At 32.6% G+C, this 14,751-nt stretch overlaps 1 protein-coding gene across 1 annotated transcript in view; it reads left to right on the top strand.

Annotated features, from left to right (window-relative positions):
- Positions 1-14,751, top strand: part of LOC124539406 (Down syndrome cell adhesion molecule-like protein Dscam2) — a 159,465-nt gene that overhangs the window by 100,636 nt on the left and 44,078 nt on the right. Inside the window, exons 3-4 of the mRNA XM_047116797.1 lie at positions 3,346-3,418; positions 8,869-8,933. Coding sequence (XP_046972753.1) covers positions 3,346-3,418; positions 8,869-8,933 — 138 coding nt within the window. The remainder of the gene's footprint in view (positions 1-3,345; positions 3,419-8,868; positions 8,934-14,751) is intronic.

Genomic DNA, 14,751 nt, shown 5'->3' with positions numbered 1-14,751 from the left:
TAGCCAAATAACAAGCTCTATTATTCTCTATTTAGGACAGGACAAAGCTAACAAAACCAAAGCCGAAATTAAAACAATTACACACACCTAGGTCATTGAACTTAAATTCGTCGAAATGATGAAATAAATAAACATTTTCAACCGACGTGACGGTTTCGACAATAAATTGCAATTTGCGACAGCATCGCGTTTAATGAGGCTTCATTCAGCGCGGTTGAAACTCAACACTGAAAATTTCAATTTTCGTAGCACCAAGTAACAACTTCAGCAGAACGTTGAATACAATATTTTGCAGCGCTTTCAATTCCTGGAAACAGCTGGAACGGCCAAATCGGTTGAATGTGTTTGAAAGTTTCGAAAATAGAATACATGTTAGCCTCATTTTTGCATTAAATTTATTCATACTTAAATATATAATGAATAGCAATTTCATTTCGTCGTATTAATATACGTAATTAGACTTTATTGTGATTATACCCACACATACACACATTAATATGAATACGTGTATACGTATTGACATTTATAAGTTTTTAATGAATGTATAGTTATATACGATCATAGGGTTCCGTGATTAAAAATAAAACCTATATAGTATCATTATATTTTCAGTTCTATGAACTTAATATCACTCATAATTATTGTATGTATATATAATTTACATACATAATAAATTACAATAAAAATAACTATGCAATATTTATTTAATGATTCCTTAAACCAAAAAAAATAATTCCGTTTTTAACAGATAATGAATCTTATGCTTATATATAACTAATAACAGCTGCAGCTTTATAAGAACTTCTAACGGCAGTCGAAATCGCAAACTAAGCTACGAATGCGCCAAATAATCCTTTAAATTCGTAGACATCTAGGATGATGAATATACTCCCTACGGTATCAGTTTTTAGATTTTTATGGTTCTTTCAGTGCTGCAATCAATACTCACCAGAAAGCCATTTCCATTAAAATTGATATATAAAATAATCATTTATAAATTAATTAAGTTAAAGCTATTTCGTTTTAATTCAATTATTCTATTATTGTGTTATATAATTATCTATATTTTCTAGCGTCCGTAATAATAATATAATTTATTCAATTACTATAAATTTTAAACATTGAAAATATGGTTTCTTGTTTTATAGCTTTTATTACATAATGTTTCTGAATTCCTCAGAAAACCTTAGACCTTTTAAAATGTAGGCAATAAAAGATCATATTCAAAAAATGTTTTATATATTATCTATGGAGAACATAAGAAATGTGTCACATCAAGCAGTAAATGTGACAGAAGTGTTACCTTTTATCATCAGAAAAGCTACTGCCAAATCTTGTACGTACGTTGACCCAAATTAAGTTTTACTTTAGAAATCTGAAAATTCTATGAAATGAAATGTAGCTAAATATAAAATTGTTTTCATTGCAGGATACAATATCCGAGTTCCACAGAAATGTAAAATATATGAAATTTGATCCACAAACAGCTGCTCTTTCATAACAGTGAATGCCTGAAGAAAAATACGAAAAAATCTGCATTCAAAGCTTTTAAAAGAAATTGTGAATCATTTTTAATTCTACCTTTCTTAGTTCATATAGTTAGTTCCAAAAGTCATCTGGGTATTGCTACTTATTGCTACTCCTAAAAATGCAGAAGTCTTCTTAACACGATCCCTGTATTCCTCTATCCCTGTATTCAGGATTATCTAAAAAACTCATTAAAAGGTCACCATGTCAGTCTTGTGAATTAATAATCCAAACCTTATATTTCAATTGTTACGTCAGAAAAAAGCACTTATTAGAGCAGGGTTAATATCTACCCAAGTGGTTGAACCAAGATGTCCGAATAGAAGCTACATCTTAAGCGATGATTTTGGGTTCAAAGTCAGGCACGAACCCCTGAATTTTTAATGGGTGAAATTTGTGATTGTAATTCATTTTGTGCTCCGCGGTGAAGGAAAACATGAGAAAATGACCAATTTTAATGAAACTCTGCCAGAAGAATAAACATAAGAGAGGAGTCCTTAGGCCAGCACTGTGGCATTTACAAGCTATTACTTGTAAGCAATGACAAAATTTAAAAAGTGTGGAATTTTTTTTTAATAGACTTTATTAACATAAGAATTAACAACATTAAATGCTTAAATATATATATACAAATATGAACTAAAACTAGTTCCTGTATAAATCTTGACCGCGTGGAAATTAAACAGTTAAATGTTATATAATGAGTCTTCTAATACGAGTTCGATTCAGTAATATCCTCTGAACTTTCTTTAACAGCTTCATAAAATAAAAGTACTTTATATATCCTTTTCAAGGAACTAAATCTGCTTTTGTAGACCACTTCCAGCAGAGAGAATTAAATAAACGTCTTGAAAATTTCAAGTCTGACATAAGATATCGTGTGATTCTATCTTGTGTAATTCTATCTGGAATTTATGTATCATTAAACCATATATAAATATCAACAAGAACTTTTTTTTTGTTTCCAAGAAATTGTAAAAGGTATTGACTAATAATCAACGTTCTTGATTGTGTGCGATTTGCAAATGTGTGAGTAAACCAAACACAAAAATAACGAATACACATACACTTGATATTCCATTTAGTTCTGATTACCGGAACTTGTACCCATCACGAGAATGTACCACTATACATGTTAGATGGACCGCGCTAATGGTAACGCGTCATTAGCTAATGGGCAAGAAACCACCGCATTCAAAGGGTTTTTATACCCATTCGTTTTGTTCCACCATGTAGTACCTATATTACGGACGGGCTAATTATTTTTTTTTTATTCATACCCAATAAAAATGAAGTTAATGTATTGGAATTTGATTTATTTTTAATATTTATGCAATTGTTTTTTTTAATGTATATATGACTACTTTCTAGCCACATATATGAAGTTCCTTGCTCATGTATTGTCTAAATATGAATGCTTTATTAGTTATTATTAACCACGAAACCACATTTTTCCATGTGTTCATATTTCTTAAACAATTAATAAATATTTGTTTAGTTGTTCGTAGTAAGTACGAATGGAACGTTAAAAATATCCGAATTGAATTTTCGGATGAATAAAATGTTGTATGTAAACTTTTTCCTTCAATACGCATTTTGATATTTGACCCTGTTCGGGCGCCAATTACAAAATATTATTAATATATTTAATTATGAATATTTTTGTCATCCTATTACTGCATGATACAGTAATTTGACATGTTTATTCGAAGCTTTTATAAAAATTCTGCTTCGGTTACCTTACATTTGAAATATTATATATTATATCTCAGAGAATACGATAAAGCAAAATAATATTTGTTTTTTTTTTTGTTTCAGTTGCTGCCATCAGTATTATATATCCGTCAGAAAAACAAGAGGAACATCATTTTCTCTACAGGCAATTTCACAGGTAAAACCAAAATATACATTAATTATAGAAAATAATCTGAACAAAATTTGAAATAATCATATTAACAGTTTGAGGACCCGTAGACAGTTATTACCTATTAATCAATTATTTTAACGATCAATTCTCTTTTTGATGGGCCTCAATTTTAATGGAAAATTGCGGGATCAGATATTAAACCTCAGTCAATATCTGTGTTCTGAAAAAGTAAAGTAAAGTAACAGCCTGTAAATTTACCACTGCTGCTCCTCTCCCATTAAGGAGAGGGCTTGGAAAATATTCCACCACGCTGTTCCAATGCTGGTTGGTGAAATGCACATGTGGCAGAATTTTAAAAATATTAGTCTTATGCAGGTTTCCTCATTATGTTTTCCTTCACCGCCGAGCACGAGATGAATTATAAATACAAATTAAGCACATATATATATAGTGGTGCTTGCCTGGGTTTGAACCTGAAGTCATCGGTTAAGATGCACGCGTTCTAACCACTGGGCCATCTCAGCTCATAATACATAGCGAAATACTATAGCTAAAAATATATTTACTAGACGTCGCTATAGAATTTGAGACATCTTCAAAATACGTCCATCCTTACATGAAAATGTACAATATGTCTGTGGTCGGTAAGGTCGAAGGCGTTAGTATTTGGTCCGTTATCACATCCGATGGCGGTCTAGCGGGAAAAACGAAATATAAGTATATAACAGAAGTATATATATATATACTAGCAGCCCGTTTACGCTTCACACGGGTAGATATAAGTATTTTTTATATTTTTTTTAGTTGCTTTCTCCGCCATATTTAAAAATTGTTCTATTTCAACTTATTAACACCTTAAGAACCTTAATAAATTATATACACCTTAAGAACCTTAATAAATTATATACCTAAACCTTCCTCAGGAATCACTCTGTCTATTAATGAAAACCGCATAAAAACCTGCTCAGTAGTTTTGGAGTTGATGGCGAACATACAGACGCGTCCGGGGTACTTTGTTTCACAGTATGTAGTGATGCGTATATATTTAATTTCATCAATACATAGCTTTTTAAAAAATTTAATTACTACTAGCTGTGGATATGTTAACGAACTACAACATACATACATACATACATGTATATGTAACAAATAGTAATACAATTTTTTTTATTATTTTGACTCTACACACTAGTGACAAATTAATAAATCAAATTCCGTTAATTAATTTTACAGATTAGTGTTGCCATACGAAACAGGTTTTTATATTGAATTTTATAATTAAAACATATGCAATTTTAATAATCAATATTATATTAAATACATTGATATAATAATATTAATAATAATTTCTTTACCGTTAAAAGGCCCAGGAAGTTTCTTAATAGGTAGGACAACCAAGTTTAAAAGAATTGAGAATTTATTTTTAAGTGTGTCGCGTTAGAACTAGCGCGCACTGGTAACTTTTGTCACGGTGACTGTTTCTTTATGAATATGCTTGGAGGTTCGCGCACATTATGACGTGACATTTGTGTCAGCAACTGTACATATTCACGGACTTGACAAGAGTGACGAAACAGTCACTGTGACAAAAGTTACCAGTGCGCGCAAGTTCTTACTGTAAAAGAATGAAAAAAACTCAAAAATATACACACTCAAGAAGGACCATTTACGTAACTTGTATTCCTTATCAGATAGATCATCAAGTAATCTACTGAAAGCCGATTTAATCCAGTAGGATATTGTTACAGTTACAATTTTCGTCAATTTTGCACACATTGATATAATATCAATTAAATTGAATGTAACGTATGAAAATCAACCAATCCAAACTTTTTGGTTGAACGTCAATAATTAATAATTAAACTGGCAACACTTTTTGTAACAAAAACAAAACAGTCGGGATTCGCTTTTGTTCGTTCCCTATATCATTTTACATGCTCCAAATACATTTTGTTTACTATGTAATATTAATTTTTTTGGATGAGATTTTTGATCAAATTATTATTAATAATCCAAATTAATTAAGAAAAGCAGTGTGATCTTATAGAAGATTTGAATGATAGAAACAAGGTAGTATCAGATATAAGTACCTTTGTTAGTTTATTCAAATTTAAACTTTAAATATATGGAGACAAGAGTTGCATTCGGGTAATTGTTACTTACATATTTTTAAAACGAATTTGATTTCCCATACGACTTTGTCGATCTTCCGCGTCTGATCGACCATGTCCCATTTGTGTCCCATCACCTGTGTTCCCACACACATGTTTTCTAAAACATATCCTGCGTAGTTTGGGAGGTTGGTCTCCCTTAAGATTTAAAATAATAAAACGATGTTTTTAAATTTTATTCCCTTATTTAAACGGCAATTAGATCGCATTTAAATCAGCAATAAAAGTATTTTCAATTTAACGTCATTATATAAACTAGTAAGCTAGATAATATCTACTTGTATAGTAAGAGTAAGAAAACCTTCGTCAGTTTTCAAATTAATTCCTTTATCAAGTCTTAAGCTCTTAGTACCTTTTGAATCTAAACATCAAATCATTGCGACGAAATATGTCATTCTCGATCGGTAAAGCAGATTATCGCTCATATTGAGCACACGATAATAGATCTTAAGGTGACGAACCTTTTCTTACTCCGACTGTACTTTCAATGTAACATCGTTATATAAGCGAGTGCGCTATAGGTACTTGTACATATCTAAAATGAGTACAATCAAAGCGAAGAGTGTTCAGTAATGTTGGACAGTTAAATAAAAAACTGCTTATCAGCTGTTACAGCGACTGCTCGTATTTTTATTGGCTTTAAACTTTTATGTCGGAATGTACACTATAAAGCTGTGAGTGCACTTGGTTCGTTTATACGGTACGATTTAAAATATTTTATTCCTTTTAAAAATAATTTAATTCTTGTTGTTTATACATTCAGTTTTAGTGTATCGTCCCCATATGTGTCGCTGGAATAAAACTTATCTGATTTATTTTGGATTCAGTGGCCTCATATATATCTTATACATTTTTTTTACCCATCATTAATCGCCACCTTTGCGACTACTTTACTTATATCAATATTTAAATAGATAACATGTAAAATTTGTATTAAAAACTGTAACGAAATTAAGATTGACGATAGAACCTAAAATTCTTACTACTGACCCATAAACTTCTACGGACGATTATTCCTAACGCAGTTATAACGATTATAACGCAATCATTTATTCGAAAGATAAACAAGACATCAGTTGATTAGCATAGCTGACGTCACGATTGTCAGAGTTTCGATGTTTAACGGTTAAACTTCGGTGGTATGAAATTAAACTCAGGAAATTATCGTCTCTGATTTATTCCAATATGAGGCGGTCCGATCGCTCCAACGGTTCGACCAAGCCTGTCCATACCGGCGGGCGCTTGGTCTTTTATAACAAAAATAGGTGGGTAGACTTATTCACGCAACATAACACCTGTTTACAAACACTAAAATATTTCAGGCTAATTCAACATTTCACAATTCACTAAAAATTATTAATTTAACAATCAAACACTTTTAAATTATTAAAATAATCATTTCTGGACTCTAGTTGTTCTTAAATTCGTAGTTTCGCGCCGACATAGATATTGATTGATTGATTCCTTATTAAGGACTTGTCAACTATTATGTTTAAGGTATTTATATATCATAATAAAAATATAGCTGATGAATGATGATGATTGATGAAATGTTTTTATACATAAGATATAACAGTTCGTTTAACGATGTTTCTCTTATGATATTTAATAAAGTATGATACAAGTTCTCGAGTACATTAAATGGTGCTAAGTTTATGTAAAAAATATATAAAACACAATTACTTTTTATGAGATTAAATTTTTGATACAACGACTTTATCCAATAAAATTTAATGTTGGTAAAATTTATAAGGAAATCAATCACAGTGCTTATTGACATAATAATAATGTTTTACAGGTTTACAAATCACTACGTATATAAAAACACTATACCCATTGATAGTAAACTCCGTATCTTAGAGGCAACTTTCTAATCAATCTTTACATTTATGTGTATTTCCTTGGGCTCATTTTCTTGTTTACTTAAAAAAAAGGGAAACGACCATTCGCGGCTATGGAGTTTTAATATTAATTTTAATTGTTAATAGCAGTTATTATTTCAGTCAATGCTGTATCACTATTTGTAATTACACGATCATATTATGTAGTAAAATTTTAGTTAGTTTAAAGTGTAAGAATGACTGAAGTATATCAAAAAGTTAAGCGTTACAAAGTATAAAAATAAAAACATGCTTAAGATTCAAAAACAATGATAGTATACAAAAAATATTATATTATTCTCTCATTGTGCCACCAACCTAATTATTTAATGTGTTAGCAGTGTCAAAGTAACAACAGGATTTTAGGGCTTGTTTTATTTCCTTTCTTGGCATTAAGATGTGAAATTGAATTCATTTTATGTGTCATTATGAATGACAATTATTATCAAGTAAATATATAGCAAGGGAAATGTTGACTTCAATCTAACTTCGAAAATATTTTGCCTGTAGTTACACTGACTCAACCTTAAAATGGAACGCAACACAACAACACTCAAAATTGTTGTTGCCGGTAAAGAATATAATTTAATTATATTAAAGAATTATTATTCAATACTGGAATAGTTAATCATAACATTATATTTTCATCTCAATTTCTGTAACAATACCTTATTAACACGAGCTTGCAAAATTGACTTTATTAATTACTAGTCGCTCGTGATTTTGCACGTGATTTAGGGGCTGATTGTCATGTGTCAGTCACAAAAAACCTATGTCCTTCCTTAGAGTTAAAGTTTGCTTCATACCAAATTTCATCAAATTCGGTTCAGCGGTTTGATCGTGAAAGAGCGACAAACAGACAGACTGACAGAGTGACTTTAAAATTTATAATATTAGTATAAATATGGTCACAAAAATCAAAATGGCGTATCAGTTTTATTCTGCTGTCAAAAAGAAACAAGAATAAAGATGGCGTTCTGCTGTCAAATGCACATTCTCACCATGAAACTCAAACTCTGTGCAAGCCCGTCTGGGTACATACTACCCACTCATCAGTTATTCTACCGCCAAATAACAGTACTTAGTATTGTTGCGTTCCCAAGGTTCGTGGCACATTGACGATGTAAGCAATAGTTAATATTTCTTACAGCGTCATTGTCTATGGGTAATGGTGACCACTTACCATCAGGTGGCCCATATGCTCGTCCGCCATAAAAAAATACACGTACCAACATGCCGTATCACTGTTAGTCAGTAGTAACATTTCGCGAGTGAGAAGTGAAATCTAACAGAATCGCACTGCTGAATCGTACAATGCTTTTCATATCTAGACAATCTATCAGTTGGAGATTACAATCCATTAATGCGTCGATATAAAAAACAAATTAATTCATGTCTCATCGGTAATCTCGCTTGTTCACAGGGATCCCGCGTCCTATCCCGGGGCCGGGATTAGTGAAGATAACGCGCTTGACAGACGGGATTATGGTGAGTGATATTTATCTATATTTCTATCCAATGCATAAGCTCTTGATCAATTGTACAAATTGTTTACGATTTCCGTACATTAAGAAATATTGCTTCTAGAACAATTTATATAACGAACATTTCGGTATATATTTGTCTTTTTATATATTATCTATCGTACTTACGGTTGACGTAAGGCTACTGAATTTTCTGGTAGCTTTTCTTCAGAATTATAATGAAATAGAATGTTTTATTATAGAAAGTTGTATTTAAGATTGTCATAGCTTACTCACAGACTTACTGATATACAAATAGGGTATTTTACTATGTTTAAAAAAGTTCTTCAAAATATTGTATATACTCATAAAAAGCCATAAAAAATGGCATTATATACACCTTTTCTTGCCCGAAAATGAAATTAAAATTATAACCTTTTTATTCCCGCAAAAAACTTTCCCTGTCGGTCATTTTGGTGACGTCACACCTTTATAAATAACAGTCCATATTCATAAATACGACCGGCATTATGCTTTTACATATCTGGTTTGCATTTTAATAAATAAATAAGTACAAATAAATTTCACTTTTTTAAATTCTTTTTTTTAAATGCAAATCCTTGAAGTTAAAGTTGATAGATATAGTTTAGCTGTTAATAACTTAACACTGAACTGACCGTGTTTGCCGCTCTTAAGTCACACCATGGCGGCTAGTGTTTTAGGTCACGTGACAAGTAGATTAAAAGTTACGACTTTTTAATTTAGTATAATAACGTAATAATTTGCTTTTATGACTCAAAATCAGAATTTTTAAGTATATTTCTATACAATCTTTTAATTTTATCAACTTTCATAATTTATTTTTCACCGCCGAAAGTACCCTATTACAAGTGAATACGCTCTATAATATCTCATACATTACTACGGGATTCTTGGTGGGATTTATAGGAGCCTTTCTGGGTAACTATCAGGTAGAATATATGGTAAGTCTACCTGTGCGACATGCCTATAAATGAAATTGGTCATAACGACATCACCTGTACATGATATATGAATAAGTTTTAGCTGCGAATTCGGGCGCTTTGATTTAACTGACTGACTCATACTCAGAACACAATGAAACGCTGTTTGGCAGTACAATCAGCTGATGAGTGGCTGGTACCTACTCATACGGGTTACACAAAGCCCCACCACTACTATCACTACTAATAAATAAATAAATTTGATAAATTATGTGATGTTCTAATTTTAAGCTTATTGCTCGTATAGATTTAGATAGTACAAAAACCGTGTAAAAAGTTGGGACGAAGCCAGGAATTCTAGACTTTTACAAACAAGTAACAAGCAGGCGATAAAACTAGTTGAAAAAATAAAAACGCTTTAACGCAACACCAATACAAATGGCGTGTACGACATTTTGGTAAATATCTTTTTAAACTAAACGTTAAAAGTTCGACTATCAATTTGAAAAATTAAGATTACTTACTAAATGATATATATAAATGTTATATTAATTATATCATACAATTCGACTTGATTTAAACCTTATAACCTTCAGTGGAATGTGCTTATTGAAATACTTATAATTCGAAAATAAAAAATAATCTTACTAATAATATAATGTGAAAAATTTGATGGGTGTTGATTGCTCAATCACATCAACACGAAATCACGGCTGATCCAAATCCAAAATGAAATTTAGCACACAGTTAGATTATATATGTATGTATGTATGTATGGAATACTACATACATTACTTTATAGTATGAAAAAATATATCTAACATCTGCAAACATGCATGTGAAGTCGCGGCTGGATACTATTTTATGTATCTTTACTTATTACGATTAATACTGCACGAAAATGTATTGAACTAAAATTATCGTTTATTTTTAAAACAATATAATTGTATATTTTAAATCGATATATTATCGAGTTTTCATATCCTATGAAATTTTATATAACAAAATACTTCAAAGTCAAGTTCTTCCTTTTCAAAACATTATTTAATAAATGTTGGAATAATACAAAAACTCTCCTCACAATCAATATTTCATCTCTCCTGAAGTGGTTTACAATCAAAACTGATACAAGATTGATTATTTTGCTCGCTTCCAATTCGACGATCAAAGTAGGAATGACCATTTCTAGGCTTACTCCTAGTATTTAATGTTTACACGCCCCTCCTCCGACTGTACCAACATCCGGTTTTGATTTATTTAAAAAAACAATTTAGTTTAGTCAAAACCGGATGTTGACAATAAACGTAATTTGTAACAACTATTTAAATCGAATTATTTATGCTGGTAAAACTTTAATACATTAAAACAATAAAATATGATCATATTAAAATAAATATGCTAACATAAGCTTATGTTAAAAAATGTCTTTTCGATCAATTTATTGTTTAGACGGACGAAAAAGCTTTCAATGTTTACAAAAAAAAATTGATTTGGATCATAAGCAAAATATTTATAGCAAAAATATTAATTATATAAAGAATAAAATGCAGGTTGGTGGAATAAACATGTGGCAGAATTTCTATGAAATTAGACACATGCAAGTTTCCCTCACCGCTGAGCACGAGATAAGTTATAAACACAAATTAAGCACATGAATATTCAGTGGTGCTTGTCTGGGTTTAAACCGGCAATCACTGGTTAATATGCACGCATTATAACCACTGGGCCATCTCGGCATCAAAAAGAACACATAAAATATCTACAATCACATGACGTATTTCATATATAACAGAATTTCATATAATATAAAACGGGCATTGTCATCGCAGATAACTTTCGTATCGGTCCCGTTCGAAAAGAAAAAAAAAGAAGTTGTAAGATAAAAGTGTTTTCAAAAACTCGGAACTAACTTCGACGCTACGACAGAAACTTCTAGGTTAGTTCCGAACATTTTGCGGTACTCAGTATCGGTACAGCCCGGAGCAGAAAAACTGGAAAGCACTTTTTTGTTTTACGAAGTTATTTTCATGTCGTATTTTAATTTAAATTTATTTATTTTTTATACATTCTGCGAGCAAATCGTCTGAAAAATATGATTCACGATTTATAAATAAACAAAATCAAAACAGTAGATTGGTTCCTTCATAGGACACAATCGTGAAATGTTAGAAACTAATATATGACAGACACGAATGTAACTACCTTTTTAATTTCACCTTCGGACATCTCGTCAAAATTCGAAGTTTCACCCGCACCACCTTGATGTCCGAAAATCCACAACAGCACGATTTCTTAGACATTTTCTGCCTCGCGCAATCACTTTGTGGAACCAGCTTCCGCCGGCGGTTTTTCCGGACCGATACGACATGGGAACCTTCAAGAAAAGAGCGTACTACTCCTTTCTTAAAGGCTGGCAACGCACCTGCAAGCCCCCTGGGGTTGCAGATGTCCATGGGCGGTGGTAGTCACTTTCCATTAGGTGAGCCTCCTGCTCGTTTGCCAACTATCTCATAAAAAAAAATGTACCTACATATGTATACATACATATCTATTCCACTATACTAATATTATAAATGTGAAAGTCGTTCTGTCTGTCTGTCGTTCGTTCACTATCAAACCGCTGCACCGAATTTGATGAAATTTGGTATGAAGCAAATTTGAACTCTAAGGAAAGTACATAACGAGCGAAGCTGCGGGCGACAACTAGTACGCATATAAAAAAATCTACCCTCGTATGTAAAAACTTGTATTAATGTTCACACAGCGTCCCATTTCAATGTTTATAATATAATATAATCTGTAAGGAGAGCTATTTTGTAAACAGTTACGCACCGCAGAATACAAGTGTGAAATATCAGAATATGATATGAAACATAGACTTTAATAATTTTAAAGTAGTACACCTATCGAAAGAGAGTATCACCGTCAGTGGATTGCCAACATTTTACGAGTGAGGTACGAAGTGAATTTATACAGAATTGAATGGCATATCTCCGTGATCCGCTTCACCGAAGAAGAACGGGGAGAAAGCGTCTTCGCTATCGAGACCTTCTCCTCTCACTATAAGTTTCACCGTGGCTGGGGTCTTTGTACCCTGAGAACCCCCTAAGAAGTGCTAGCCCGCGTAGGTGGGTACTACCGTCAGGACATCATGGTAGTACGCGCAAGTGATACCGTCCCACGAAAAGATGGAGTGGTTACCGCTGGTTTTTTAGTGGGTATTCCGACGCCTTCAGTGCTGGCTAGCCGCACACCATGCGTCGATAATAATATTGTATCTTATTTATCGCTAACATAAATCACACGATTAAATTCATATATCGATATAATATCTGTCAAATTATGAAAACCTATATTATTAATACTCCATCTTTAATATCTTATTCACTCTCTTAAAAAGGACACGCATCTGTTTGCTCAAGGTGTGAGCCAAGCACAAGATGAATTCTAAACACAAATTAAGTCCATGAAATTTTAGTGCAGCTTGCATGGGATTGAACCAACAATCATCGGTTAAGATGCACGCGTTATAAACAATGGGCCATTTCGGCTTAATATTCTTACATAAAATCTTGAGTTTTTTTATGGAATAGCTTGGCGGACGAGCATATGGGCCTCCTGATGGTAAGTGGTTACCATCACCCATAGACAATGACGCTGTAAGAAATATTAACTATTCCTTACATCGTCAATGCGCCACCAACCTTGGGAACTAAGACACTATGTCCCTTGTGCCTGTCGTTACACTGGCTCACTCACCCTTCAAATCAGAACACAACAATACTGCGTACAGTTGTTTAGTGGTAGAATATCTGATGAGTGGGTAGTACCTACCCACGCGGGCTTGCACAAAGCCTTGACACCAAGTTTTCAAGACTTTTGAACTAAGTTATTTGAATATGCCACCCTAACCATAGACCCTATATACAAGTTTTAATGAGTTTTTAAAACAATTTATAAATAAAAATAATTATGTAAGCTCTTAATCTGATATGACATAAACGAAATTGATAAATAAAATCTTAACCGATGATTTCGGGTTCAAATCCAGGCAAGCACCACTATATGTATGTGCTTAATCTGTGTTTATAATTCATCTCTTGTTGCCACATGTGCATTCCACCAACCCGCATTGAAACAGCGTGATGGAATATGTTCCAAACCCTCTCCTTAATGGAAGAGGGGGCCTTATCCCAGCAGCGGGAAATGTACAGGCTGTTAATTTTACTTTTTTACTTTACTTTACCAATTAGTTCCAATTTTCTGAGATATGATCATTATGTCACGAGTGAGTCTGTCTGTATATCAGTGTATCTGTGTGTGTGAGTTTAAATTTTCGTTTAGAATGTTCTTATTTAATTACATTTCTTTTATGAGATTCGTAGGTAGATGGATAAGATACCCAATGTCTGTGTTTTAGTTCATCATCATCATCATCATCATCAGCCCATATTTGTCCTCTGCTGGACATAGGCCTCTCCAAATGCACGCTACTGTGGTCTTATATAAATAAATCAATATTAGACAACATCACATACATTACTGTGATCACAAAGTAAGTAGCTAAAGCACTTGTTATGGAAAATAGGAAGTAACGACGGTACCACAAACACCCAGACTCAGGACGACATAGAAAACTAATGAATCTTCTACATCGACTCGGCCGGGAATCGACTTAGGAGTGGCGTACCCATGTAAACCGGTGTACACACTACTCGACCACGTAGGTCTTTCTTCGGCGTATTTTAATAGAGATATGTAAAGGGTCGCAAACTATACCTTAGCGTTCAAGCCAACCTCTACTGCCCGTGGTGCATCCTGCCGACCAGCAAACGAGGCTCTGGGCACCAACTGATGGCGGTATAACTATCAAGGAAAAGA

The sequence above is a fragment of the Vanessa cardui genome, chromosome 22 (genome assembly GCF_905220365.1).
Source record: "Vanessa cardui chromosome 22, ilVanCard2.1, whole genome shotgun sequence".
In the NCBI taxonomy this organism is placed as follows: Eukaryota; Metazoa; Arthropoda; class Insecta; order Lepidoptera; family Nymphalidae; genus Vanessa; species Vanessa cardui.
Note: the sequence above shows the minus strand (reverse complement) of the source record. Positions and strands in the feature narration are given on the sequence as shown.